Source organism: Lipomyces tetrasporus, assembly GCF_029532465.1.
Source record: "Lipomyces tetrasporus strain NRRL Y-64009 chromosome Unknown POJ06scaffold_13, whole genome shotgun sequence".
NCBI lineage: Eukaryota > Fungi > Ascomycota > Lipomycetes > Lipomycetales > Lipomycetaceae > Lipomyces > Lipomyces tetrasporus.
Window position 1 is genome coordinate 493,519 of NW_026611608.1, and position 26,946 is coordinate 520,464.

The 26,946-nt window shown below is 48.3% G+C and overlaps 9 protein-coding genes and 2 non-coding genes across 11 annotated transcripts; 7 read left to right on the forward strand and 4 right to left on the reverse strand.

Annotated features, from left to right (window-relative positions):
- Positions 1–510: 510 nt before the first annotated feature.
- Positions 511–1,357, forward strand: POJ06DRAFT_263358 (uncharacterized protein; the record flags this gene model as incomplete). Its single annotated transcript, XM_056188863.1, has 2 exons — positions 511–963; positions 986–1,357. Exons 1-2 carry the CDS (start codon positions 562–564, stop codon positions 1,355–1,357), a joined length of 774 nt encoding a protein of 257 aa, XP_056040218.1. The 5' UTR covers positions 511–561.
- A 3,178-nt stretch (positions 1,358–4,535) lies between these two features.
- On the forward strand, positions 4,536–5,706 carry POJ06DRAFT_271793 (uncharacterized protein; the record flags this gene model as incomplete). The annotated part of the gene is made up of 3 exons (XM_056189524.1): positions 4,536–4,717; positions 4,780–5,350; positions 5,437–5,706. 3 exons carry the CDS (start codon positions 4,536–4,538, stop codon positions 5,704–5,706), a joined length of 1,023 nt encoding a protein of 340 aa, XP_056040219.1.
- Positions 5,707–7,188: 1,482 nt separating this feature from the next.
- On the reverse strand, positions 7,189–8,160 carry POJ06DRAFT_44115 (uncharacterized protein). The gene is made up of 3 exons (XM_056191032.1): positions 8,093–8,160; positions 7,853–8,044; positions 7,189–7,742 (listed from the first exon to the last, which is right to left on the reverse strand). Exon 3 carries the CDS (start codon positions 7,735–7,737, stop codon positions 7,201–7,203), a length of 537 nt encoding a protein of 178 aa, XP_056040220.1. The 5' UTR covers positions 7,738–7,742; positions 7,853–8,044; positions 8,093–8,160; the 3' UTR covers positions 7,189–7,200.
- Positions 8,161–9,159: 999 nt separating this feature from the next.
- Positions 9,160–12,900, forward strand: POJ06DRAFT_263375 (fungal-specific transcription factor domain-containing protein). The gene is made up of 5 exons (XM_056188864.1): positions 9,160–9,666; positions 9,738–10,708; positions 10,766–11,014; positions 11,066–11,633; positions 11,687–12,900. Exons 1-5 carry the CDS (start codon positions 9,378–9,380, stop codon positions 12,568–12,570), a joined length of 2,961 nt encoding a protein of 986 aa, XP_056040221.1. The 5' UTR covers positions 9,160–9,377; the 3' UTR covers positions 12,571–12,900.
- A 20-nt stretch (positions 12,901–12,920) lies between these two features.
- POJ06DRAFT_263379 (uncharacterized protein) lies at positions 12,921–13,235 on the reverse strand. Its single transcript, XM_056188865.1, has one exon. The coding sequence runs from the start codon at positions 13,098–13,100 to the stop codon at positions 12,930–12,932; it is 171 nt and encodes a 56-aa protein (XP_056040222.1). The 5' UTR covers positions 13,101–13,235; the 3' UTR covers positions 12,921–12,929.
- A 3,734-nt stretch (positions 13,236–16,969) lies between these two features.
- On the reverse strand, positions 16,970–18,889 carry POJ06DRAFT_263381 (general substrate transporter). The gene is made up of 2 exons (XM_056188866.1): positions 18,381–18,889; positions 16,970–18,323 (listed from the first exon to the last, which is right to left on the reverse strand). Exons 1-2 carry the CDS (start codon positions 18,829–18,831, stop codon positions 17,134–17,136), a joined length of 1,641 nt encoding a protein of 546 aa, XP_056040223.1. The 5' UTR covers positions 18,832–18,889; the 3' UTR covers positions 16,970–17,133.
- Positions 18,890–20,541: 1,652 nt separating this feature from the next.
- Positions 20,542–22,372, reverse strand: POJ06DRAFT_44194 (uncharacterized protein). The gene is made up of 2 exons (XM_056191034.1): positions 21,922–22,372; positions 20,542–21,873 (listed from the first exon to the last, which is right to left on the reverse strand). The coding sequence occupies exons 1-2, from the start codon at positions 22,169–22,171 to the stop codon at positions 20,576–20,578; spliced, it is 1,548 nt and encodes a 515-aa protein (XP_056040224.1). The 5' UTR covers positions 22,172–22,372; the 3' UTR covers positions 20,542–20,575.
- Positions 22,373–22,786: 414 nt separating this feature from the next.
- POJ06DRAFT_44189 (glycoside hydrolase superfamily) lies at positions 22,787–24,381 on the forward strand. The gene is made up of 2 exons (XM_056191033.1): positions 22,787–22,940; positions 22,993–24,381. The coding sequence occupies exons 1-2, from the start codon at positions 22,915–22,917 to the stop codon at positions 24,122–24,124; spliced, it is 1,158 nt and encodes a 385-aa protein (XP_056040225.1). The 5' UTR covers positions 22,787–22,914; the 3' UTR covers positions 24,125–24,381.
- Positions 24,382–24,437: 56 nt separating this feature from the next.
- POJ06DRAFT_t84 lies at positions 24,438–24,525 on the forward strand. The gene has a single exon. It is a non-coding gene; the product is annotated as a tRNA-Asp (tRNA).
- Positions 24,526–24,539: 14 nt separating this feature from the next.
- POJ06DRAFT_t85 lies at positions 24,540–24,627 on the forward strand. The gene has a single exon. It is a non-coding gene; the product is annotated as a tRNA-Asp (tRNA).
- Positions 24,628–25,266: 639 nt separating this feature from the next.
- POJ06DRAFT_283946 (uncharacterized protein) lies at positions 25,267–26,942 on the forward strand (the record flags this gene model as incomplete). Its single annotated transcript, XM_056190142.1, has 2 exons — positions 25,267–26,845; positions 26,896–26,942. The coding sequence occupies 2 exons, from the start codon at positions 25,267–25,269 to the stop codon at positions 26,940–26,942; spliced, it is 1,626 nt and encodes a 541-aa protein (XP_056040226.1).
- Between the last annotated feature and the right edge of the window lie 4 nt (positions 26,943–26,946).

The following is a 26,946-nucleotide window of genomic DNA, read 5'->3' on the forward strand; positions in this document are numbered from 1 at the left end:
TCCGATATAATTATTTCTGGATGCCGATAACGCGGCGAGATGTCTTGACAGCTTCCAGACGAGCTTTATACGATGATGCAATTTCCCAGACCAGCTTGTAACGCGGGCCGGGCTAGGCAGGGCCAGGTTAGCCATAGTAGTCGATTGTGAGCTATGTTCAGAGCATCACTCCTGTCAAGACGCTAACCCTTTTTGGTCATATCATGACAATCACACGATGAATCATGAACCATAATATTCCATGGGCACGTCACAAATTCAAACTGGAATCCGCAGTCTTGTACACGCTAAATCCTAGTTTGATTGAGGGATGGTATACTATTATGTAGCTGTTATCTGCTTCACAGTAATATCGATGCGGGCCAAGGTGCAGAATTTTAAGTTCAGGCATGCATGTCCACCTTTATAATTGGTTCTCGACTGTTGCTTGTTAGGGGTGTGACATGACACTTCGAATGCCGAATTATCCCAACGATTTTAACAGTTGGCCATTTAATTAAGGCGTCAACCAATCGCCAATCTTTTCAGGTCCTAGACAGAAATCTCCATTGACTGGAAAGAATGGCTGTTAGCCTTTGGGGAACAGCAGGCTACATTGCGCTCATGGCTACTCTGCATTTTGTCATAGTTGTTCTTCCTAGTGGACTATGTCAGCGGCATCTTAAATCGTCTGAAAGCTTCGTCAATAGGCCTTACAATACTGAATCTCTTTCAGATGCGCTGAGTGCTACGTATAAAGTTTTGATAGAAAGTGACGGCCTTCTCTCCTCATATTCATATCAGAATTCACTGCATTATCAATCTGTCGCTATCGCCACTCCAAATCCCCATCATAAAACATTGCTGCCCTATATCACTGTACTATTCATGGCTGGACAAGCTATGGGGTTATTGGGCCTAGTTACGAGCGACGCCGAAGATGTTAACAGCTTCCGAATGGGGTTCTTTTCACATAATATGTTTGTGCATGGGGTTCATTATTAAGGGCTCTTTCAAAGAGGATGATGCTGGATGTGCTACTGTCTATTTCAATGCTACGGAGACGAACTTGGTGACATCTTCGGACTTCGCGGTATTTGCTTCATCGGAAAGGACGGAGATTCCCATCAAATGGTCCGCTGAAACGTTGTTTCTGGTTGTATTGGGACTATTTGCTTGGAGCGCTATGCTGTCAAATATCGCAACTCACAAGGGAGGAATAGGCGGCCGCAAGAAGTCTATGTGTGATTTGTTCTTGATATTTGGGGTATGCATTGCAATATTATGTTGTAGTCATATTGCAATTCTCGTGCAAATAGTCAAGACGAGAAGACGCACCGTCCCCAGCATCGAGGTGCAGCTTGCGCAGGCAGCTTAGTGACAAGGATGTCGAGAGCGCCGATATTTTAAAACTCGATGTCGGAAAGGTTATCAGAAAGTATGCGAACGACGTAGCGAAGGAGTTCGCAAGTAACGGCAAAAAATGGATGGCTGACTCAGGTGTGTATTACGATTTTGCAATTACCGGGGAACACGGCGTTCTTGTATATGGCAGGATGAGAGCCAGTGGAATTTCAGCCAATGCTTGAACAGTAAGCTTGGTATTAGATTGGGATAAATGGGTTTAAATTTTTGTCAATTACTTAAGACTATCGTAGGATCGTAGGACCTTGGAGTTCCGGCGGTTGTCACCAGTCGCTTAAGGCGGAATCCATAGCGATAGTGGACTTTAATCCGCTGAGAATGATGCACCGTATACCGGTGCTGAGGTCATGATATACACAATGTACAACAATGTAATGTTATTGTCCATGTTGATATTTAATGCAGTAATATACATTCTTTTAGAGGAATCAAGATAACGTTTATGGATACATTTTGTATTCTGATATTGACGCGATCACAATATTGTGACTGTGCAAATTGGGTAGGCTCGGCAGTACAATGCCCACTCAATCATTTCTTTCCGCTTCTGCTGTCACTCGGGTGATTCTTGAGTATCGGGGGAGTGAATTCGACTCCCATCGCTGGTTTGATAAGGCTTTCTGACGGTTCTTAGTCTCCATTAGGGTTAGCGGCTACTGCGGTGCAAATTAATTGCCCAACGCTTGTTATTTAGAGCACGGGCACCCATTATTGGACTTGTACTCAATAAGAGAAGACTGCCATTGCGCTGGGTTCGATTTGCCCACATATCGCGACCCTATAGAGCCATTCGCTACCGAAGTCGCCAATATTTTACATGTCCTAGCTTCAAATATACCTTCAGAGACTGAAAATAATGGCAGTTGTATACGAGTATTCCAAGTCAATTTCGTAGTTTGTAGACCTTTTCATAGCGTGTCCTGTGGGCATTTTGTTACTCGGCTGACTGACTTGGAAATGTTTCCTCAAAAACCCAGGTAAGGGTACCGTACCGACCTGGCCCTGATAAACACTGAGAATAGAAACATTTTGAAGGTGGCAGCTTGTTCAGCGCCGCGCGATCGGATTTACATTCCTCCCAGCAGTTCGTCAACCGGGAATTTCCCTAATTTCAGATTACGCTCCCTGGTGAACGAACGCCTACCGTGGGCTCACAGCTCCTTTTTTTCTGTACTCGTCTTGCCATTCAGCTGTACATGACATGTGCGAACCGAGAATAAGCGATTTTCGACGCGACCGATATATCTCGATTACGCGCCTCCTCTTCGTTTATCAATTGACATTATCGCTACACCTATACGCGATCAGCATACATCATTATTTGCATAGCCGACATGCGTTTTTTAGTACAGCTACTAGTTCTGCTAGTGGTTTTTTGATGGGGTTTGCTCGAGGACAACGTAGGGAGCATGCAGCCGTTTGAGCCGTAACGACCGGCACCGGCGCGACCAGTTTATTTCTGAAGATATTTCAAATGTTAACATCGCGTAGTAGGTGTTTTGCCGGATACCACGTCAACCACTTCCGCGCCAACTAGCACCCCAACGACGTGGATTTGGGCCACTGTACAACGGTGAGCGGTGTATTGACAACCAGTCCCATCCGCCAAAAATGCCTCCGGCCGTGTGGTATAACCTGAAATTGTCGCCGTCACCTACAAAAACAACGCGCCCTGAGAGCGTGCGACCTCGCGTGTAGAACGATTGCGATGCTCAGTGCGGTCTGAAACCGGCGCAGATACCGGAAATAGAAGCCGCCGCATACCAATACTGTTCCTGTCAGCGCGCATGATTCCAGGAAGGTCTCGAGTGAGAAGAATGGGATTCTTTGTCCGAGTGTGAGGCGAACTAGGCTGCGGACGGTCAATCTCTGGCTCCTTCCGCCCCGGCCACCACATGCTGCTCGCTGTGGGGTGGCTATTCGCTCTCTCGTCTGCCGCGCGTTTCTCAATATGGAGAATCGCCTGGCAGTGTTGTGGTCAGATGGAGGAGCCTTAATCGACGGATTTGCAACCCATAGTCTCGTCATTGTGTTCGGACTAGTGGTACTAAACACTGTTTACCGACGCTAGCCCGCCTACAGCCGCAAACAATTTGCCCTAGCGCCTAGACACAAAAATGGAGTAGGAATAATAACATTGTACAGTTGCGACTTAAATTATAGAATACAAGACGAAGGATGCAAGAGTAAGGATTAAATATAGGGCAAATATCAATATCAAAATTGCCACTGGAACAACCAAGAAGAATACACTTTGCATTTAACCTTACATTCTATGCTCATTGTAAATTTGACTCAACGCTTTACTATAATCGTCAAAGAACCACCCGCATTATATTACTTTCACTATTCCAATCAAATTCTCTTTCAGCTTCTAGTAACGCCAACAGCACAAGCTAAGAGATAACAAGTTAACAACAGAGACCCGGCCCTCACAATTATGACCTGTATACTGTTGTTTAATAAACTTTCCAGGAATAGCGCATGAAGCTCCACGAATCTCTGATTGTGCGAGTGCAACCCTAAACCTCCATAGTACGCGTCCCGTGGCATTTCTGAATTCTGATATTTCGAAACATTTCAGTGGCATTTTTGATATTTGCCCTTAAATATACGCTACGGTGCGCTTATTTATATGGGACAATAAAATATCACTGCCAACTGACTTGCTTCGGCTCGAGACAGAAACCCTTGCCTTGGATAGAGAAGAGTAGAAACATCGCACGAATGACGCCGCGGCCGGTCCAATTTGAAATGTGCGGCAGATAAATAAACAAAGCTGTCTGCGTTCGAACAGTTCTCGCGATCTTCGCTTCCTGTGTCGCGTTCCCTTCGTAATCACCACCCATATTATCAGGAATCATCCATTACGTCATGGATGCCGTTTGCGGAGACCACGATCCACTAACAGACTCAGCCTCACGCAGCGTGGCGCCGATCATGATCTCAGCGGTCATTCGCAATGAACAGCAGCCGACAGGAAATGCAGATAAAAGAGCCACCAGAACAGCGGTTGGCCACAGTTCGGTAAAATCTCTCGAGATTGGTGGTCTCACGCGCAGTAGTCCTACCAACCCACAGTCTGTTGCCAAAAGCGTTGGTTCACTTGGGGGGCAGCGCCGACGCCCGTTATGGAATCAAAAGATGTTTCTTCTGCGCCGGACAAGGGCATGGATGCGAATTATAACAGGGCACTTAACCTCCTGAAGAGTAACCCTCCGGAGGGGAGACTAGATATTCAGCTGTCTCATGCAAAGTATTTGCAACTAGAAAATGCATTTTTCAAATTGTATCCAGAGTCCCTGGAACTGCGGTATAGTATACTAGTTGCATATTTCCTTGTTCAGAAATAGCTGACGGTTTTCGCTGTTATAGGTACCCGTCATTGTCATATGACAGTTTCACCGAGACGGTGACGGTGGTGACGTGTCCCGGTAATATCCATGAATCTGCAGCATTAGACCTCATTGGTCCAATCGTCGCACATGCTGAGGAATATCTGTCGACCTACAGTCTGGCATCTCGTATTGGATCTTATGGATCCACCACCACTGATGACTTTGAAGGCGAGTCTGAGGGGAGCACGAAACAGCCAGATGGAGGAGTGAGGTATAGCCATCTGGATGGCAACAAGGTCACAGTCGTTCTCGAGGCCGGATTCAGCGAGGACTATAACAGCCTCTGTAGAAGCAAGAACATGTGGATCGATGGTCACGGTGTTAATGTCTATATATTGCTCTGTCTTACTGAGAAACCGCGCTTCAAGAATCCTACTACTGAGTACGGGGATATCGGAGATGTGAAAGCTGCGATTGATCTGATGGAGAGCAGTATGAATGAGACGTTGGGTTTGAACCTCTCGAACAACCGCCATACTCTATTTTTGTACCGAGGCCACAAGTGGGCTGGGGAGCTGAAGGACGTTTCATTGAAATCTGGCGAGCTGGTACCAGTACTGCTTCTAGATACGTGAGTCGAATCATCAGAGTAACTTTGTGAGGCTAATTCTGACGTGCATAAATAACTCTGCAGTACCTGGTTCAAGATGGGCGCACCTGTGATGATCTCCCTACCACGCTTGGAATTAAGATAAGTGATTTGTTTCCGGATAATGCATGGCGAGCTGCACATATTCCAAACAGAGTTATTCCATTTAATGCGACTGTTTATGTCCAAAAACTTATGGGGGCCATGCGCTCAACTGCAGGAGATCGCTTTAAGAAGTTCATCAAAAAAGGAAGAGGAAGAAGAGGAGGAGAAGGTGGTGGTAGAGAAGGAAGAGAGGAGGAAGAGGAGGATTAATGTATGATTCTCACAGTTAGTGACCTTAAGTGAGCACTAATGTCACGAAAGCCATAGACTACAGGAATCTTAATTTTGAGTAGCGATACTAAGTAAATTCAACGTCAGTTGGTGCCTTCGAATTACACCAGGGACCGGAGAGTACCGCGGGGTCAGTGTCATATACGCTTATATGTGTGCTGCGGCAGAGTTCGCACGAGCCGAATCTGCTAGCGACTAACTGCTGACTTAGAGTATACTGTCCCGGCGCCGAATGCTCGGCCATTGCTTCTTTCCGTAGTTCCGTCTTGGATCTCATGGCTTCCAGAGCTGACTGTGCTTCCATTACGCCAAAACAAAGAGGAAGTCTCTTGATTCTAATTGAATTACCTAATTGAGAAGTCGACAGTCGCTAGTTTTAGCTTGTGAATTATTCCTTCGCGACTAAAGCCCGCCCATCTGATGACCAAACTCTTTGCCTAGGTGGCGACAAGGATTCAAACTTCATGCCACCTTAATATTGCTGCAAAAAGCGGCGTTGTTCAACCCACGAGCGAGAACCCGAAAGCGTGTATGCGGAATGAACAACGTAAATGCACGTTATGAATAGCGGTCAGATCTGTGAACAGCTCTAATTTGAACTCGGCGATGTTTAGCTACAGGAAAACTTCTCTGTTAACTTTCGGCATGTGCACATTAGTTTATGCTTGTTACAGGTGGCATGACACATTCGAATGAACCTGGCTATTCTAATCAATTATACTCAGTAAGAGCTACTCATTAAATGGGTTAGTCGGTGCATTGGTAGTACAGTACATCTGTGACCGGAAAGTGCCGCGAGACAAATAATGTCAGGCATGAAAGTCTTAAGATGTGTTGGTGCTGCATACGGCGCATACTCGGACATCGACGGACTGCAGGACTAGATTTGCGCATGTTCGGCGCCTGTTAAAATTCCCGGCCCGCTGGTTTCCGCGTTGCCGTATACCCGGCCAACATTCATTGGCCGTCGCGCATAGTGTCAAATCGCAAGCAATGAGCTATTGATTCTAATTCACTCAGTAAATTCTGCTAACCCAGGGCAGAAACGGCAATGCAAAATTGCAAATACAATTGAGTAACACGACCAGACATGTGGCGAGTGGGGCGAGTTGCAATCTTCTAGACAAGAAGCTTCACTTCACTTCACTCCCGGTGCTCTCTGACATGTATTGCAGATATTACCGCAATAGAATTTATTATATTAGACTAAGTTATACCTATTTTTTGTTTTTATACGACACAAGGAATTCACTAACCCGCTTATCAAATACCGTATACAAAAGAAACCCATCACACAACAAACCTCCCCAGATTCTCGATAGCAAACCGTATTCCAATCGAATGATGCATTCATTACAATACGATCTCGGTGTCGTCGCAAATACTGTATATTTTTCATTCAACCATTGGAACGATTGCTCACATGCTGTCCTATATGCAGCACGGTGACTGCTACTAGTACTGCCTTTGCCTCTATGCCAACATCTGCATACTTGAGTTACTCTGACTTGACAAGTCTGTGTAGGAACTCGCCAAAGTCTCATCTGCTGTCCTGGTGATTATATACGTGTAATCTACATTGATTACCCCGGTCTGTATAAATTCCAATACATCCCCTGCGAAATCGGAATCCATAGTCATGGACATAGGCTCATGATAACCGTTATACGCGACGTAGCTGTACAGGAATATCATATCACCTATCATATCCTTATATGATGCGATTGCAGACATATCGACGACATTAGATAGCTTTGAATAATTATCACCAGTATATAGTTCCAAATTTTCATAGTCAAAGGCCGTAAGAATTCCCGTGTCTATTGAATTGATGTAAACTATTCCAGTGTCATTCGTCGTTAAGTCAAGCACTCCATTAACCAACATAAATAAACTAGTTGCATAATCTGCTGTAATAGCTGAACACTTCAAGATAAGGGAGAATATGGTCAATAAAATTATCAATCTTCTTGGCTTGTAGCTAATGCTACTTAACGCCTCCGAGATCATGGCTGCTATCGATCATCAGTGAATATATACAAAATACGGCCCGGTAAATAGTTTTCAGCTAATTATTCCAGATATAGACTAGCAAGTGGAATTAATTCGTCACGGGGTTCAGTACCGTTTACGGCACAGTCGTCGGCCGGCTAGGTTTGTGAGCACGAGCGAGCGTTGGTGCACACTGTAGAATATACTGTAAATTCTGGAGATTCATGTGGCCGTTACCAACCAATCCTCTTTGGGATAGCGTAGAGTAGACGTTTCGTACCCATCGCCCCCAAAATGGGTTGTATTGAAATGCTGAACGCCACACCTAGCAAATTTTTAGAATCAAATGATTACATTGCGAGCTCTCACAAACCTCAATTCCTCCAACGTTTCTCAATTACCATGGCTGTGTTGCATGATTACAGGAGCGACAGTGCGTCGGCTCACATTGCCCCAAAAATAGAATCTTCGTCATGGTTGTGGGGCGCTTCGTCATCTTCCAGAGCGATATCGTCAACAGCATCGTTTTCTGCCATTTCTTCAATAGTATTGGTCGTCTGGGTTAATACACATCCGCCTTCTCTTGCGACGACTGCTAGTCCGATAATTTAGGACACCTGCCCCAATTGCGTCCGATCTTGTTCACTTTCTAGTTGGTCAGAAACTTTTTGGATGATCTCAGCTGACATCTACAGTCTCGGAGTTCCTATAGGATGGCCCTTTCTGGGAAGCTGTGTGTCCTTAAGGACAGAGAGCACATCAGGTTGGAGATGCTGTGAAGTGCTGTTTCTAGCAGGTAGTGTCGGCTGAACTCTCCAGCGAGGATGAATGTGCGTGACGTCAAGAGGCAAGCCAAGCTGTAGATGAGCATGGCAAAGATAACGACTCCTAACCGTAATAGGATGAATAACTTATATATTATTCGTAATTTGCCAAGAAGCTAGTCCCACAGCTAAACTTTAATCCAGGCATTTGTATCGCGCTACGTCGCGTCATTCTATTTTTCAATCCATTGGAGACTATTGCGTACTATAAGTAGCGTCATGTATTGTCTGACACTAATTGTGAGATCTCTCCGTCAACGGGACGGTTGAATTCTCCGTTAACTTATACTCACTTTTCGTTCACTGGCCGCCTAACAGCAGCTCGTCGAATTGACATGGAATTCGGTTGGCATCGAGCTCCATTAGCGAGCTCCATTGGCTTATGACACGGCGTGACCATGTCATAGCATTTGCGCTGTTCGCAAAATCCAGAGCTGTATTAGGGTTTCAGGGTTAATAGGTGAAGCTGGCCTGGGAGGCGTGATCTCAATATTTTACGAATATTACGAATAATTTAAAGAATAAGATTTTTTATTTTGTATTCGCATTAATAAGCAAGAAATCTTCAATTATTCGTTATTTCCGTGAACACCGCTCGTGAAAATGGCATTCGGCAAATATAAATGTGGCATACATCGTCGCGACGGTCAGAAGTAGGTTTGCCGAATAGGGTTAGGTGATTTCTTGGTCTGAAATAAGCCAGCGCTTCCTCCCGCTCCGCAGGGTTATTGACCCCGCAAATTCACTCCAAGGTCGTCCGAAGAAGGAAGCTGATAGGAGGACGCCACATCAGGTCGAAACATTAAATGTTTGTCAACTATAATTTTTAATGCTATGGTCTCGGCGAATACATCAATATTAGTGACCGGTGCCGCCTCTTGTGGCCCAAATTCTAGGAAGGATTCTTGGGATGGGCGCACAACTGGGGCTAACGGCAGAACTGTCACTAGCCCCGATAGCGCTCCCAATACTGGATCTCCTCGGATCGCAAGTAATGCTGATATCAAGAAGGTTGTTGCTTCAGGAACTTCGGCTACTACAGCTGCCAAGTTCGTATGCGATTTTGAGGGGTGCAAGAAGTCCTATAATCGGCCAGAACATTTGACGCGACATAAGCTGAATCGTGAGTGGTGTTCGATGAGAATCTCTAACAATGCAGAGTTATCTAGTTGAGGCTGCTAATACTTTATTCAGATGATCCTGTTGCGAAGAAATTCATATGTCCGACTTGTTCAAAGACTTTTGTGCGAGGCGATCTTCTACGGCGTCATATTCCCTCTCACACCAGTGGAGGACTGAATCGTGGCCGAAAGAGAAAAGTGTCAGATTCATTAGACTGCAGAAGTTCACCTGAAAACGACGAATCGAGCTTTGCTGGCGATAGTTCTGTTGCGGAAAATATGGCCCCTTCCACTATTCATCGACGGTCAAGTATTCTGAGCGACGAGCACACTGGGACGGTTCCGGAAAGTGCCATTGCGACTGCGCGCTTTAGTGCGGTTAGAACATCGCCAATACCGCTGCAACCACTGCCAAAACAACGGATAAACTTGTCACCGTCGGCGATCGGCGTTTCGCTTGGTGGCAATCCACTTTCAGCAGTCTTGTCCGACGTTAACGCGCAGCAGAATGGTGGCGTGTCCAACGAATTAGCAATTGATACAGGGAGTATAGACGAAACGATTCGGCGCTACTCAGAAACAGAGGCATCACAGCCGATACCATCGATACCACCTGTGCAGAGTTCGAGCGAGGTATCTGAAGGCGCTCTGTCGGAGAATATGCGAACAACGGAGACAAGTCTTGATTTGGGACCGCTAATAACGTCACCTAGCATTCAGCCTGGTCTCACACCATCACGCGTGGCATTAGATAATACGTTTCTGGTAGATATGATGCCGGTATTCGGAGAGCGAGATTTATTCGATTTTGCAAGCTTTCCATTTGATGACCGGTTTACGAATTGGCTGTTAGAAGAGCATTCTGCGGGTGACACCAGTTTAAGCGAAGGCTCGGTCGGGACGGCTGCGTCGTTGCAACTCCCTGACTGGGCCGGTGATTATCCAAATGGGCAAGAGTTTGGATTCGTATCGTTACCATCGCCGCCGCAGAACGGTGAGATCGTATCCCCAGAAGCTCTTTCTCGGATATTTGATCTATATAGGGTAAGCACCTTGTTGTCTTTTGTATTGCTTTGAAGTCTACTGATGGTTCTTTGACAGAGCGTGATGCCCGAACTGGTAGACGATTCGCAAATGAACTGCCATGCAGTCTCATCTTGGGTTCATCTTTATTGGCGTCACTTTCATCCTCAGTATCCGATCCTTCACAAACCTACATCTGATCCAAACAATATTCCTCCTCACCTTCTCGTTGCTATGTTTACACTTGGCATGAAGTACGATAAAGATATTACGTCAGTTCAATTGGGAATTAGACTTCATCTGAATTTGCGAACTTTGGTGTATAGTGTGAGTGCTGCCGTTGCTGAGAAGTGATATCATATGCTGATATTTCAGTAGAGTCCGGACTTTGTTCCACCCGCAAAGCTCTGGGTGTTCCAGACTCTCCTACTCGGCGAGATGTTTGAGAAAGTAACTGCGAACCGTCACCTCCACGAGATGTCTCATGTATTCCACGGTACATTAATAACACTCATGCGCCGGGGAAGTTCGCTTATCAATCCAGAGCTTACCGAAGATTCGACTTCGAACGAAGCTACAAACGCAGCGGAACGTCGCTGGAAGCAATGGATCAAAACCGAGACCACTATTCGCACAGCATTCTTTGCATTTATTGTCGATATTCAGCACGCGGAAATGTTTGGACATACCCCAGCTTTGTATGCAAATGAATTATATTTAGATTTACCATGCGATGATAACATGTGGAATGCGGCTGATTCGGAATCGTGGAACGCGATGATGAAGCATTCGCGGAAACGACGACCGAGTTTTGTTTCGAGTCTGAAGCTGGTAATGTCGCATGGGTGGAACAGGTTACGGCTGAATCCGTTTGGGAGATATATCGTGCTGCATGGGTTGCTCTCTATCTCGTGGACTATGAGACAGCGCGGCATAATATCGTTCGGTGCGACTCTGATGAAATTGATTGCCAGAACTGTAAGGCTAATACTTGTTCAGGGATATCGTCTAAGGACAAGAAAGACGCAGAGGTAACCCGTGACGTGTCGCCTCGCGTATCACCTCGCGCAACGCCACGCGAAACACCAGAGCCCTCACGTCGACTTGCGACGGAAACGAGCTCCAAAGACTCGGCAGCGATGTCAGGTGATTGGAGTGGTGTAATCTACAAAGCTTTCGAAACGTGGAAGCTCGCTTTCGACCTTTCTGAGTCTGAGAACCCGTCTGCTAGTGGGATTCCGTTTATTCTGGCGTCATCTTCACTGCATCGACTGGGTATTATTCGACTTTACACGGACGTGCTGCAGTTACATGTGTATGCAGGCCTATCGAATGTGCTGGGTCGGGCCATTCGTGCGCAGGACTGGTTAAGGGCAGAAGAGTCCATGAAACTGTGGGCTAAGTCGGACGGTGCGTCAATTTCGGTCTGGCATGCGTCGAGGCTAGTCTCTGGAGCTTTATTGGGACAGCCAGCGTACTCAGCAGATGTAGATGTGGTCCTACATCGGCCATGGTGTCTCTATATCGCATGCCTGGTGCTGTGGGCATACGGATACGCAATGGAAGATTGCAGCCGGAAATATTTGGACTACCTCGCAGACAAGTTCTCAGCCGTGAGCTCAGCCCAATCTGTTCTAAATGGTGTCGACTCGTCCCGGCCGGCAGAGTTATGGAACGCGCGAGAGGATATGGAGAGATATTTGGAGACGTTGCTCGCGATAAGCGATCCAGCTGAGATACCTAGTTTGTCGACTAAGAACTGTACGATTGGACTGATGACGTATGCGGGGAATTTGTTTAAGAACTGTAGGTGGACTATGTTGGGTGAGGAGGCGGCGTACCATTGTCACCGATTGGCCTGCTCGATTCCAGTACGCTCGTAAGAAAGCTAGTGCTGCATGCGTCCAGATTTGCTATACATTAGGGATGCTTGACTGGAGTTTCGGTTTTGGGATGTACGGGGTATTTATAGGGTCCTAGATCATTACAAGTATAGGATGTGCTGGCTTCATGCTGCTTCTCTGCTGTGGCGATGAGTCTCGCTGCAGTCTGTAATTAAACGTCTGGTCTTCGTCCGCGCCGACCTAAACAGGGGAAGTCATGCCCAGAACGCACGAGACAGTATTAAGGCATTTCAGGACCGACTTATCCTCTAGAAAGGCAGCAGCACTAACTGCACTCCGGACTAGCTCTACGGAACTATCCCTGCATCTGATGATCTGATGGACCGGCGACACTTGTATTAAACGGCCACCAAACCCCGGATTTTGAACATTAGGAACAAAATGCCGAGATCGGGTGGTTCCATCCTGCATGCCACCTGGCAAGACCAGCTGGCAAGGAGACAAGGCTCAGCGCACGCCTCGGCCCGTACGGCTAAGTTAACTCGGCCGACCAAGGAACGTGCTCGCATACATAAATCTATCTAAAGGGAACATCCATTTGGACAAAGGTGTAGGGAAAATTCCTCCGGGCAAAACAAAAACCCAGTGGGAAAACAAATATTCCCGGAGGTAAAAACCTAACACTGTTCCTTGCGAGCCTGACGGCTCCCCGTGCCCACAGTCGAGACCGCCCTCCTTCCCCGAAAGGCGAGTGGCTGTGCTCGCATATAGATCTCCCAACAAGAATCTATAGAAAGGAACATCCATTTGGACAAGGGCGTAGGGAAATCCTCCGGGAAAAACAAAAACCCAGTGGGAAAACAAAGAGTCCCGGAGGTAAAACCTAACACTGTTCCTTATGAGCCTGTAAAGGCTCCCCTCTTGACGCCTGTCAACAAGGCGTCGCTGGGACCGGTAGTGGACCAAGTGGCTTGGTTCTTGCCGACTTGGATTCATCCCGGTTCCAGACTGCCCTCTGACCCCCTGTAGTGCTCGCATTTGCTTGACGAGGATCTCAGCCTGTCACAGACTCCCCTCCTGACTCCTTGTCGACAAGGCGTCGCTGGAACCGCTAGTGGGACCAAGTGGCTTGGTTCTTGCCGTCTTGGACTCATCCTGGTTCCTGACTGCCCTCTCACCCCCTGTAGAGAACGCGTCGCCGGAACTGGTAATGGACCAAGCTTGGTCATCACCGTTCTTGAAACCAGTCCTGCTTTGCCCGTCATCGTCTGCTTCCTTTGAATGTTAGCCGTGTGACCAGATTGTACGAATTGCAAAAAGTACTCACATGCGTTTAAAGAGGATCTCAGTCAGTCACGACTCCCCTCTTACGGCCATGTAGAACGCGTCGCTGGAATCGGCTTTGCTCTCGCCGGATCCATTCTCCGTGTATTTGCAACGACGATGACAGGGAACGGCAACAGCAGCAGCGGGGACAGGTGGAGATATTAATAACCAGAGAGAGGCACAGAAACCAGCGCGTGTCGGATGCGAGTTCGCGAGACGCGTCTGATTTGTTGTTCTCGGCGCGAACACGAGCCTGGCCAAACCCGTCCGAGCGCGATTGTGTTACAGTGTATCATGTTAGCTGCGAGTTTGCGAAATGGACGCATCCAAGCGCGAATTTTCTCTACGCTCGCCCGAGTCTTGGAACCGAGCACAGTGTCAATCAGGTGGAGATAATTATGGACGACAGACGCGGAAGTCAGCAATAGCCCGTGTCTGGCGAAGAGACAGAGTGTGAGGCGGCGTAGCCCGCGGTCTGGCGACTCGTGAATTCGTGTTAGCGTAGTTCGAGGCGGCGATGCAAGGCGCGTGTAATCAAGTGAATGAGTGTTTGTTTGGTTGTTTAGCGGCGATTCCAGTGCGTGCGTGTCTCGTGTATCATAATAGTCGATCGCCAAATTCGAGAGTACATCACAGGGCACATTTAAAATTGATCTCGATTAGACGCGTTCACATTCATCCATCACGTGCAACACTTCATAGCTGGCTGCGCGCAATAATCTGGCTTTCGTCTCTGCTTCATCATGTGCACTGTCATGCCCCTGGCTGGCCTCACCACTTGAGCCGCACTCTCCTCGTACTACTTTGCGTTTCTAATCGATGGCACCAGAACCGAGAGGCGACCCGGAGGCTCGCACGGAACACGGAACACGGAGCACGGAATGGCAATCTCAACTGAACTACGCCTAACACGGACCGACCGGCGACGGTGGCACCGGGTAACTACCGGGTGAAACAGGTTTCGGTTAGCGTGTCGTCACTTCACAGCTCGGTCTCCGTGTACAGCACCTAACCCTGAAACTCCGAGAAATGAGGGATATATCGTTGGTACCGGAAAACGTGTTCCTGTGTTATGTCGACCAGCCTACGAGTTGCCAGCAATGCTATTGCCGGAATTGTTATTATGGATTAGCGGTACCGGACAGCTAACAAGAATTCGGCGCCCACCAGGCGCTTGTGGCCTTCGCCACCACGACATGATCAGGTAAATGGTCTATGTGTCTAACCGGCGTGTCGAATATCCTGCCCCAACCCTGAACAATGTGATGGCAGTAATGCGAAAAGATTGGAACTTGATCGGGTTCGAGTTTTGCAAGGCACCAATTAGCGTGGCCCCGTATGTCGCCCATATCCAAAAAAGAGACCTAACCCTCAAACGTCAGAACTCACCGAGTCTAGGACCGGAAATCGATCTGTGATTTTGACCGGCTGGGGGAGGGGCTGAAATGACGGCTACGGTTCGGTCCGGCCGAGCGTTCAAATTCGGTCCGGTCTGGAATCGCCGAGGGCCGGTTGGACCGGTTTTGTAAGTAAGAAACCCCAGTCCTCAGAAAATTAGAAAGCTATTGATATGCTCTTCATATAAGGTGGGCATTGCTAGTATCGACGTTCTTTGTTAAACCAAACCAGATTCATTGCTCCAATCACAGTTTTATAAGATTTGCTTCCTGACCCCTGATTGCTAAAATTTAATCTACATTTACATGGTGAGAACGACCGGTCTCTCTAAAACGGTCCGGTTTTGAATATAGTGTTGTAGAAACCGGTCCGGTCCAGGCTAATCGAGCCACCGAAGAACCTGTCCGTTCCGGGTCGAATCCGGTTCGGTCATGCGGTCGGGACCGGATTTTTCAACCGGTCGAGAGCTATCACCGACTCTGTTCTAATGGTATGTGGCTCGGCCTGGTCCCGCACGATCAGTATCGCGTTAAGCCTCATGATCCTCCATTATTAACCCATATATATCTATGCTGGGGACTTTAGTGGGCACGTAATTGACTAATTACTTAATCTTTCTATCTCATCGCGCTTTCTTTACCCACGTGGAATCTCAGCGATACGATTATTACGATACGATATTCAACATCAATTCATCAAAAATCGTATATCCTATTGCCTAATTTGAATGATAATATGCACAAGTATCGCAGGAATTTTCTCAATACCGTATCGCCGTAGATAAGATATCGTGCCCGGCCCTAGATAGCAGTAGGTAGGCGTGTGTAGTAGCCGCGTTGATTTTAAGTTGCCTCGAGCTGAGAGCGTTAAAAACCATAATAATGCGTTGAGACGTTTGATAATTGATGCCAAAATTTCTGATTTGAAAGTGCCGTAAGTAAATTGTAAATACTGCTTCTGACCCTCGACCCAATGTTTGGAATTAAGAGAGGCGGAATCATTACGCAGACAGTTTTGCGTCTCAGCTAGTAACTACCTCGGTATCGCCTTCGCGAAGTCTTGAAAGTAACAAGCATTACATAATAAGACACCTTGACCAGATCGATGTGAGAAATAATGGTCTCGTAGGTCAGTCAGTCAGCGACAAGGTGCTCTCTCTGCTGCGTTCCACGACACTTTCAATTGATCCATACAATCAATACAAATTAGGACAAGGTGCGTACGTTAGAACGCTAACTTTACCAATTTGTCGACTTTTAAGGGTTAGGAAGGTGTAATTGCACGATAATTTTCACAAATGCACCATATGTGACTGTTTAGATGTATGACAATTGAGCCAACTGGACACAGGAAATTAACACCCACAGATAGATAGATGCCGCAGCCTGTCACTAAATCTTCGAATGGCCAACCGATATCAATATTACCGATTTCACTATGAAGAAGAATTGCCTTTCAGCCATGAATCGGCGACGCAAAGTCATATGCATATTAACGTTATGTGATGCAGGAGCAATGATTATAAAATTACCAAATTGAACCTAAGTCTTTGGCTAGCTAATACCCTGCAGCTTATTAAGGACCAGCATACCGAGATTGCATTTTTGAGAGATCCAGTTCATTATCGATTATGATTTTGGCGTTCCTGAACTTCGAACGCGACCACGCTTCGAATTCAACCAGCGAAATGTCGTCACAGGGTGTAAAACCAAACGTATGTAGTGATCATTCTAAAATTTCTATGCGTCTATATACATTCATATCAATTCTAATACGCCAATGCAAACCGTCCCATCTGGGCCAACAGCAAAATCTCTAACCCTGCAAACCGACCGAAAACTAAATTACATGTACAAGACTTCAACAAGACACCACGAATTAGACCTCGAGAGGCACCTTCTCAACGTTCTCAATTTCTGGCTTCTCGGCATTACCAGCCGCAGCATCAGCCTCAGCGAGGCCGAGCGATGGAACGAAAGATGGGCTTTGCCAGGCCTTGGGAACTTTCTCGTAGAGCTCGTCGACCTGTTCCAATGTGAGGCCCTTTGTTTCGTAAACGAGGAAGTATACAAAGAATATGGATGCTAAACAGCAAGTTCCCCAGATGAAGAAGACCTTCGCACCGAGATTGGCGTTACCGGGACCGGAGTCAACCATGTACGGAGTCGCGAAGCCGATGCCGAAGTTCCAGAGCCAATTGGACGCGGCACAGATGGCAACGGACTTTGCACGAGTGCGGAGGGAGAAGGATTCGCCCACGACGACCCACGCGACGGGACCCCAGGATGAGGCAAAGAAGGCAATGTAGCAGCAGACAAAGGCGATAAGAACTTTGCTTGAGACGACACTATCGACGGCCGTGCCGACAATGGCCACAATGTACTCGCAGACGCACATGCCAATCGAACCGATAAGAAGAAGGTTGCGGCGACCAAGCTTATCGACTGCATACATGCCAGGAGGAGTGAAGACGACGTTGACAATGTTGGTGACGAGCGAGATTGTGAAGGGGTTCGATATACCGGATTTCTCGAAGAAATCTGTTCCGTAGTAGAAGATGAAGTTAATACCGCTTAATTGCTGAAGAGCTTGGACAGAGGTTCCCACAAAAATACGGTAGAGTTGACGACCTTCAGGTTTGAAACAGTCAATAAGAGACGACTTGCCGAACGACATCTCGTACTCGTTGTTGGTCTGAATTTCGAGAAGCTCTTCGGTGACAAATGGATGGTCTGGCGGAAGAGCGTGGAGACGACCAAGAGAGCGTCTAGCGGAGTCCAATTTGTTCTTCTTGACATAGTAACGCGGGGACTCTGGAAGGAAGACCATACCGATGGAAAGAATCAGGGCCCAGGCGAACTGAAGGGCGATGGGGATACGGTACGCCCCAGTATCAGTGCGATCTTTCGTAGAATTGTTCACAATCGAGGCAATCAGTAAACCGATAGTGATGGCAAACTGGTAGGCCGATACAATCGCACCACGAATCCATTTTGGCGCGGCTTCAGATTGGTAAAGAGGGACGATGGCGGAGATAAGACCAACACCAAAACCTGCAATAACACGGCCTATCCCATGTTAGACGGAAGGAGAACCTTAGTACAGGAAAGCAGTCGATAACATACCGACAATAAATAAGGGAATGTCTGACGCGGCGCACTGCAGAATAACGCCAACAGAGAAGACTGCGCAGGAGCCGATGAGCGAGTAACGACGACCGACCATATCACCAACAATTGAAATAGCAATGGCACCACAGAAGGTACCCACGGACAGTAGTGAGACTATTAGTGAAGTCTGTCCTGACTTGAGATATGGAGCGCCGTCGGCGTCGCGGTGAGTTGCAAAGTTTTCCTTGAACATGGTCATGGCGATAATACCGTTAATTGAACCAGTGTCGTAGCCGTAGAGAATGCCACCAAAAGCGGCAAAGGAGCCGACGAGAATGGCAGGCCAGCTGGAGCCCTCGTGTGGCTTGTCATCTACGACAGCCGTCTTCTTTAGCTTAAACATTGTGTGTCGTAATGAGTGATTGAAACAGTGCAGAGTAAACGGTAGCAACGGCGAGGACGGCATGCCTTTTATATGCGCATGGGCAGCTGCTTCCACCTACTGCTGCTGCAACTGCTGCTGCAACTGCTGCCGCCTCCAGATTGCTTCCCCACAAGCGGCGAACCTTGTCCGTGTGACCGCGGATGCCCGGGGCGGGCCGGGGCGGCCGGGGCCCCATTCTCCCCAGAGCGAGTGGCAATGCTACACAGCTAAGCGCCGTGAGTGTGGTCAGGCGAACCCACTACTCGAATACGAGGCTTGCGGGTTGCTGAGTTTGCCGGCGGTGTCGCATTGCTACCTGGAAAAAGTTTACTCCGACCGGAGGGTTCGAACAGCGACTTTGCCTAATACAGCTAGTGTGTCACATCCGAAGGGGCACGAGTGCAAAGTCCTAGGCCAAATACGGCTAGACTAATTAGGTGGGGGTCATCCCGTGCAAGTCTAGCCCGTCGGGTCGGAAAAACCTCTTCCGGGGCTCCCACCACCCCCACCACCCCACCACCCCAAACTTGCCACAGCTCCGTTCTTGCTATAAGGAACTCATTAATAGTCATAAGCATTCTGGCAGGCAATTATAAAGTTGCAGGTTGAATGATTGGGTAGTGAGCGGCCGGTTGTCAATAGGATTAGAGTCGATATGTCTATATGTCTATATGTCATATGGCGGTATCGGATCTGGAACATTCAATACGGCGAGGCACGTAATTTAGCGTTTCAGGTCAAGGAGTTTGCCCTGCGCTCCACCTGCGCTCCAACGTCGTAATACAGAGTCGACAACTACCCTGTTAAGCCGATACTATTTTCTGTAAACATTCGCCTCATGGCTATTAATCCATTCCAATAAGCCGATAGCCTCGTTAAACCGATATGAAATGGCTGTAAACATTACATTGCCTTGACGGGGTTCTACTGTACTGCCGACCACCATGCTGTAATATTGTATTAGATGAGCGCTTCATACGGTGCAAATGATAATACCGTAATCTACCAGAAGCGGCAACGGAACTCGGCCTTAGGGTGGGTACCTGCCGACTAGCAGGAAATTGCTCAGTCCGCTAGCGTCATCAAACGAGCCGGCGTGACGTAAGTTTAAGTTTATCCGAAGTTTTTCCGGAGCAGCTCTCCAAGTAGGCATGACGACGAATTCGTTTACCTGGCACGTCCGACAGGTGCCTGTTCGTCGACAGCTGTCTACATTAGGCCGATTTCAAGCTGAATCATTGCAATCCACATAGAGTGTTGCCAGATATTCAACCAGTTGGGACTTCTTTTTCCACAGCTGAATGGCATTGTTTTGCAGTAAATTGGTGGCGGGGCATGCTGCATAGAGGGACATTATTCTAATACCGCCGCCATCCTGACCGCACCGTATGTTAAACGCGTACTCGGTAAAGGGGGCTTCGCTGGTTGGTCAAATCCTCTTGCGGGTGATCGGGAAAATTATGAAACGGTACCCCCCCACCCCCCCACCCCCCCTCTCTCTCTCTCTCCCCACACTTTCCTAGAGTGACCATAAGTTATTATGGTGCAGAGAACGCGATAGAACATTACGGGATTGGATATGGGCACGGGCGAATCAAAATTCTGCCGAAGCCTCCGAACCGACTTATGCCGCCGTCAGGGTCACAAGGAAATCAGTGTGGAGAGATGACGGTCACAGCAATTATCAGAGTCGGTCATGCCCTGCGGACAGGGTCTTAATAATGTCGTCATCGGAAAGGCATTATGAATTTTCCACGCAGCACTGTATATACAAGCTAATTACAAACTACAGAACTGACGAACCGGCAGCCTGCCTCATGATCATCTTCTTTACCCAATCCAAACTCTCTACAACCTCCAATCCCACAGTTCTGAGTCCCACGATCGGCGGAAAATCAGTGCAGTAGAGTTTCTGCAATTTGTCGACGACACCTAACATCACGTGGTTTACTGGGTATCGTTCCGCCCAGTACGCTTGTAAAACGACTTCGTCTCCAATGTCGGATCCGTGCTGGACTGCCCGCTCGAGCACCCGAACTAAAGACGCTACATCACCTTGCCCAAGATTAAGACCTTGTCCAGCTAATGGGTGCGTCGTGTGCGCTGCGTCCCCAACCAAAGCGATCCGTGGTGCAACATAAGTATCACAGTGCCGCATTCTGAGCGGAAAGCTGGCCCTAGATCCTTTCTGGACTTCGACCACACGTACCGGGAACTGCTGACCTTCCGCTTCTACCGGCAATCTCGCATCTCTCCACTCGAAGTCCTCTTTAATTTCCTCCTCATCCACACGAGAAATCAAATAGTCCAAATCAACCATTGCAAGCCTGAACGCGGCGTTAACTAGTGTGCAAAAAGCACCCGCGCCTAAACTCTTCAAATGAGCAGCGTACTTTGGAGTCGTCGACCATACCAAACTCGCTTTGCCGTCTGGCATCGGGAGCAACGCGATCGGCCCCGTCGGCAGAAACCGCTGCCATGCTATCCGTTGCCGGTCGTCCCACTCCATCTCCAATGACGCGACTAAACCGTGTTGATTATAATCCCATCCTCGGGATTCAATGTTCGCGAATGCTCGCACGGGGGAATTCACCCCGTCAGCGCCGATCAGTAATCGCGCAGTTAGCGAGTCACCGGTTGATAGCTTCAGCGTCGGCCAGGATGAAAGATCGACGTCGTCAAATTCGTAACCATTTGTAATTTCCGCTACTTTGGTATTGTCTAGAATCGTGACTGGAGGATCAGACGATAAACTGCCCAACCGGCTGAGCAATGCGTGCTGAAGATTCAGGTTCTCTGTCATGTATGCAAGTGTGCCATCTTCAGTCCCGAGATGGAATGCATCAAAATGGATCCTGGCTCCGGATACACCATCCCAGACACGCATGTCATCATACGCCTGCACGCGCTCTGTATGGACATGATCCCACACACCAATTTGTGACAGGTACTGTTGAGATGCAGGTGTGATGCTCGACACTCTGTTGGAGTAAATGTCAGGGTCTGGAGACCACGATTTGACTGATGCTAGTGGCATCCCTTCAACAAGAGCAATTCTAAGATGTGAGGTATATCGCGATGATTCTTATTCGTTAGCGCAATTTAGAATATACTACTGATTTGTGGTCATACTTAATGCCGCCGCTAGGGTCAGTCCCGAAATACCGCCGCCCACTACAACCACGTCGTAAAGGCACGACGCAATTTTGTCATATGCAGATGAAGCTTTGTCTGATTTCACCGATGCAGTCTCGCCCGCTACGGGCGGCGCTGATGCCAACGACGACGAAAAGCGGGAAGATGGTCGAAATTTGCTGTATAGAGCTGCATTGCATCCTGGCACGAACACGCGCAATGTCGCGTGTCTCGTGTAAAATCCCATACCAAGTAATAAAGACTGTGATTTATCGTTTTGTATTTCTATAGTATTCGATTGCCGTAATGGAGGCGGGAAGATGGCAAAATGCGGGGCATCAAAATAGCGGTCGACAAGGAACAATGTCCATCGATGCGGTGAAGTCTAAACTTAAGCAGTCGTCCTACTCATCGACGAATGCATCACACGCCTATATAAGTACACGTCTTCTATGCAAGGTATAATAATTCTAAGTTTATTGTAGAGCGCATTGTATAAGTCGTTCAAATGTTTTAAATAATACCACTTCAGACTAATAAACAGAGATATAAATGGATTTCATGGATGCGGCCAAGTGGACCAATTTAAGGGACACGCTAGATAGACGCTGCTGTTATTATACTGGGCCACTAGAAAGATCGGTGCGCGTCTATTCCCGGTGGCTGGCAACATGGAAGAGGAAATGACCATTGATGCCAGTCGATGCCAGTACATCCAGTCTGACTGAATCATGATTCGCAGACAATAAGTCAATAGCCAATGAAAATTTGGCCGTAAACGAAGCGACCAAGTATTTCGCAGCGTACGACAACGTGCAAGCCTCCATTATGAGCACTTGGGAGTTATAAGTTCAGGGGCTGATGGGTTCGCACATGCTCAGCCCCGACTACTTTTATTTATAACGACTAAATTTCTCCTCCCGCAGTTCCTATTTCTTACTGACTCCTATTGTCGGCTTGACTAGCAGTTGACACATTTGCGAGATTGCCATGAAATCATTCATTTACTTCGTCAAGTGGGTTCGCGGGCAGTCTGTTCTGATCCGATCAATGCTAACATTACCCCAGCTGGGCCGTCTATGGCCGTAAGCACTTTGTCCCAGATCTTCCAGCTGAGTACTTAACACACATTCTCTACGCGTTCGCCAACATTCGTCCCGAAACAGGAGAAGTCTACCTGTCGGACACATGGTCGGACACCGATCAGCATTTTCAAGGCGATTCATGGAACGATACCGGCAAAAACCTGTACGGTAATTTCAAGCAACTGTACATCCTTAAACGGAAATACACGTGGTTAAAAGTGTTATTGTCGATAGGTGGATGGACGTATTCTCCCAATTTTGCGCCAGTGGCATCTGATCCCGCGCGTCGCACCAGATTTGTCTCGTCGGCCGTCGAATTGTTGAAGAATTTGGGTCTCGATGGGTTGGATATTGATTGGGAGTACCCCAAGGGCCAAGAGGCCTCAGATTACGTATCGCTACTCTGCGAACTCCGACAGGCGCTGGATGAGTATGCACTACGCGTGCCGACGCGGCCGCGATTCTTGTTGACGGTCGCAACATCGTGCGCACCGGAGAATATTCATGCGATGAGGGTCGCGGAGATGGACAGATATCTCGACTTCTGGAACTTGATGGCCTACGATTTTGCTGGGCCAACCTGGTCAAAGACTGCGGGACATCAGGCGAATGTGTATGGGTATCAGTACTCTATTGACAAGGCGATCGAGATGTACCGTCAGGCCGGAGTGCACCCGTCGAAAATGATTATGGGCATGCCGTTATACGGACGAGCTTTTGGCAACACTGACGGTCCTGCGCATGGATTTCAGGGTGACGGCGGGACCGGGACGTGGGAGAACGGTGTATTTGACTACAAAGTATTACCCCGTCCTGGTGCGAGGGAATATTTTGATAGGCAAGCAATTGCGTCGTATAGCTATGATTCCGGCAAACGGATAATGATTACCTACGATACTCCTGAATGCTCAAAAATTAAAGCGAGGTATATCAGAGATAATAGTCTGGGAGGCGTAATGTGGTGGGAGTCGAGCGGGGACGCGCCGATTTCGAGTGACAGGTCCATTGTTAGGGCCGTGGTTGACGACTTTGGCGGACAGAATGGGTTAGATAAAAGCGATAAGAACTGTTTGCATTACTCGGAGAGCGTTTATGATAATATTAGGAGCAGCTAGGCGTATGGGATGGCTGGAAAATCTGTTGGATTGAAATTTCAGTTAAAGGTCTTAACTTAGGAGCTGTAACGTGTTTAAACTACGGGCGACATTGTGTAGAAAAGGATGGGGCATATTACCAGGGAGCGTATTTTGAAGAAGAAACGTATTGGGACAGGCTAAATCTTCCTCTTCTGGGATTACGAGCCGCACATAACGGTATGTTGTCCTTTACAACAAATATCAGCCGCCGTAACTAGCAATAAATAACCGGTCCCGATAGATGTTCCATCCAAGGTTTATCAAGGAGATTACCGCCACAAAAGGAAATGAGTCGGCAATAGTTTAGTGGCTAGAATTTCCGCCTGTCAGGTATTTGTACCAGCACGCGGGGGACCGGGGTTCAATTCCCCGTTGCCGAGTTTACTTTAATGAGTCGGCAATAGTTTAGTGGCTAGAATTTCCGCCTGTCAGGTATTTGTACCAGCACGCGGGGGACCGGGGTTCAATTCCCCGTTGCCGAGTTTACTTTTTTCAAACTGTTTTAACTAACTTTTAGTTTTTTTTTTTTTTTTTTTTTTTTTTTTTTTTTTTTTTTTTTTTTTTTTTTTTGGCTGAATTCTTTACATGCGTTCGAAATATTTTCATGCTACGTGTTTCCGGCGTGGAGATGGCTAATAATCCGGGGTCCCGGTACTGATTAGACGGACTGGGCTGAGGGTGCTGGGTGCAACTTTTAGCCGCCATTACACACACAATTTTCGAAGCAATCGATGAAACTCTCAATATCTGTCCAGTGTAAAGGGTGCATTTACGATAGACTTTTTGTTGGCAGAATTTTGCGTGCCTTGCGGAGAAAGACAAAAAGGAGATGACGTCATTAGTGAAGCGGTGGCCGGGTCTGGTGTTCTTGTGTGGGTTGGGGAAGGAACAGGCGGTATGCGATAACAGATAAAAGTCCTTGGTCGAATAATCGGAGAGAGCTCGACACAGCTCCAGCCTCAGTCAAGCCACCCGTTGAGACTACAGGGAACAAAAATATGGCGCCCCGCATTGGCTTGCCTTGGGCACTGTGTCATTATCGGCCCTGCTGCTTGTTCGCAAGACACCTGCCGCGAGAATTTCGGGAATATAGACAATTGAACAGGCTCGCTCGCGCATCAATGGCCACATTGCCCAACCTCCCGCTACTGGCCGCGCTGTCGTCGCATCCGCCGTCGAAAACGGCCATCATTCACAATACTTCGCGCAACTCGTTCGATTTCGGCTCGCTACTTCGCGACATTTTCCGATGGCGCGCGGTCCTTAGCAAGCTGGGACCGGGCATGCGCATCGCGATCATGGGCGAAAACAGCTACCAGTTCCTCGTGTGCCTGCTCGCGGCGACGTCATTGCCGGAAACAATCGCCGTGCCATTATGCCCGTCGCACACGGCGCCTGAGATCACTTACCAGCTCGACGACTCGGATTGCTGCGCTATTGTCTCAACCGAGCGGTTCAAGGACAAGCTCGCACCGCTAGTCAATGGGCGGGAGTTTGTCATTTACGAGGATATCGACTTACCTCACTCAGAAGAAGTCGCGATTGCGAAGGACCCCTCTGATGCTGTCAACACGAGCGGCATTATTCTCTACACGTCGGGCACGTCAGGCAACCCCAAGGGCGTCGTGATTCCCAACGCGACACTGCACGCCCAAGCATCTTCGCTCATCAAAGCCTGGCAAATCGGGCCGACAGACACGATCCTGCATACACTCCCGCTCCACCACATCCACGGCATCCTCAATGCATTGCTGGTCCCGCTCTTCGTCGGCGCGACCGTCGTATTTCAATTTCCTTTTGCTGCCGGCCCGGTACTAGGTTTACTTGCGCACGAGGACGCGAGCGCGCCTAAGATTTCGGTATACACTGCCGTGCCGACTGTGTACGCCCGTTTGTCGACCCAATACCGTTCGTTTCCGCCTGACAAACAGGCCGCGATCACAGCTGCCATCCCAAAGTCGTTGCATCTGGCCATGTGCGGCTCTGCGGCATTGCCTGACCCACTTCGCGACGGATGGGCCCAGTTGTCGGGTGGACACCCGCAATTACTCGAACGCTACGGCATGACGGAAGTCGGCATGGCGCTGAGCCAGCCTTTACAAGAGAGCGAGCGGGCGAGCGGGAGTGTTGGAAAGCCATTGCCCGGGGTGCATGCGCGGTTGGTGGATAAGGACACTTTGGAAGTGCTTTATGAGTCTGTTGGGTGGCAGTCCGAGGACTGGATTGCCAAGAAGCCGGACGGCGACGAACAGGTCCTGGGCGAGATCGAGCTCTCTGGACCCACGATTTTCAAAGAGTACTGGCGGAAACCAGAGGCGACGGGCAACTCGTTCGTGACTGACGCGGGCGGGCGCAAGTGGTTCCGAACCGGCGACATCGCTGGTGTCGATAGCGCCGGCCGCTGGTGGATTAAGGGCCGGGAATCGATGGACATCATCAAATCTGGCGGCGAGAAGTTGTCGGCGTTGGAGATCGAGAGGGAGATTTTGTCTTTGGCTGGCATCGCCGAGTGCGCTGTGGTTGGGCTGCCGAGCCCAGACTGGGGACAGGCGGTTGCGACTGTGGTTGTTATGCAAGCGGGGGTCAAGCCGATCACATATGATGTTTTGAAAGCCGATTTGAAGCAGCGCCTGACCGGGTATAAGATTCCCAAAGAGCTCAAGGTCGTCGAGCAGATTCCGCGAAATCAGATGGGAAAAGGTAAGTACTTTAGCCTATGCACTGGCGGGGTATTACTGACGGTTGCTTAGTCAATAAGAAGACGCTTGTCAAGCAGGTCTGGCCCGAAAAGTTTTAGACGT

Bases quoted from the DNA above. Each gene is read 5' to 3' on its own strand.
- POJ06DRAFT_44115 (XM_056191032.1), bottom strand. From the start codon at position 7,737: ATGATCTCGGAGGCGTTAAGTAGCATTAGCTACAAGCCAAGAAGATTG.
- POJ06DRAFT_263379 (XM_056188865.1), bottom strand. From the start codon at position 13,100: ATGCGAGCACGTTCCTTGGTCGGCCGAGTTAACTTAGCCGTACGGGCC.
- POJ06DRAFT_44194 (XM_056191034.1), bottom strand. From the start codon at position 22,171: ATGGGATTTTACACGAGACACGCGACATTGCGCGTGTTCGTGCCAGGA. The intron at 21,874-21,921 runs GTATGACCACAA...CTAACGAATAAG, and splicing joins GACCCTAGCGGCGGCATTAA to AATCATCGCGATATACCTCA.
- POJ06DRAFT_263381 (XM_056188866.1), bottom strand. From the start codon at position 18,831: ATGCCGTCCTCGCCGTTGCTACCGTTTACTCTGCACTGTTTCAATCAC. The intron at 18,324-18,380 runs GTATGTTATCGA...AACATGGGATAG, and splicing joins CATTCCCTTATTTATTGTCG to GCCGTGTTATTGCAGGTTTT.
- POJ06DRAFT_44189 (XM_056191033.1), top strand. From the start codon at position 22,915: ATGAAATCATTCATTTACTTCGTCAA. The intron at 22,941-22,992 runs GTGGGTTCGCGG...ACATTACCCCAG, and splicing joins TCATTCATTTACTTCGTCAA to CTGGGCCGTCTATGGCCGTA.
- POJ06DRAFT_263375 (XM_056188864.1), top strand. From the start codon at position 9,378: ATGGTCTCGGCGAATACATCAATATTAGTGACCGGTGCCGCCTCTTGT. The intron at 11,015-11,065 runs GTGAGTGCTGCC...ATATTTCAGTAG, and splicing joins TGCGAACTTTGGTGTATAGT to AGTCCGGACTTTGTTCCACC. The intron at 11,634-11,686 runs GTGCGACTCTGA...ATACTTGTTCAG, and splicing joins GCGCGGCATAATATCGTTCG to GGATATCGTCTAAGGACAAG.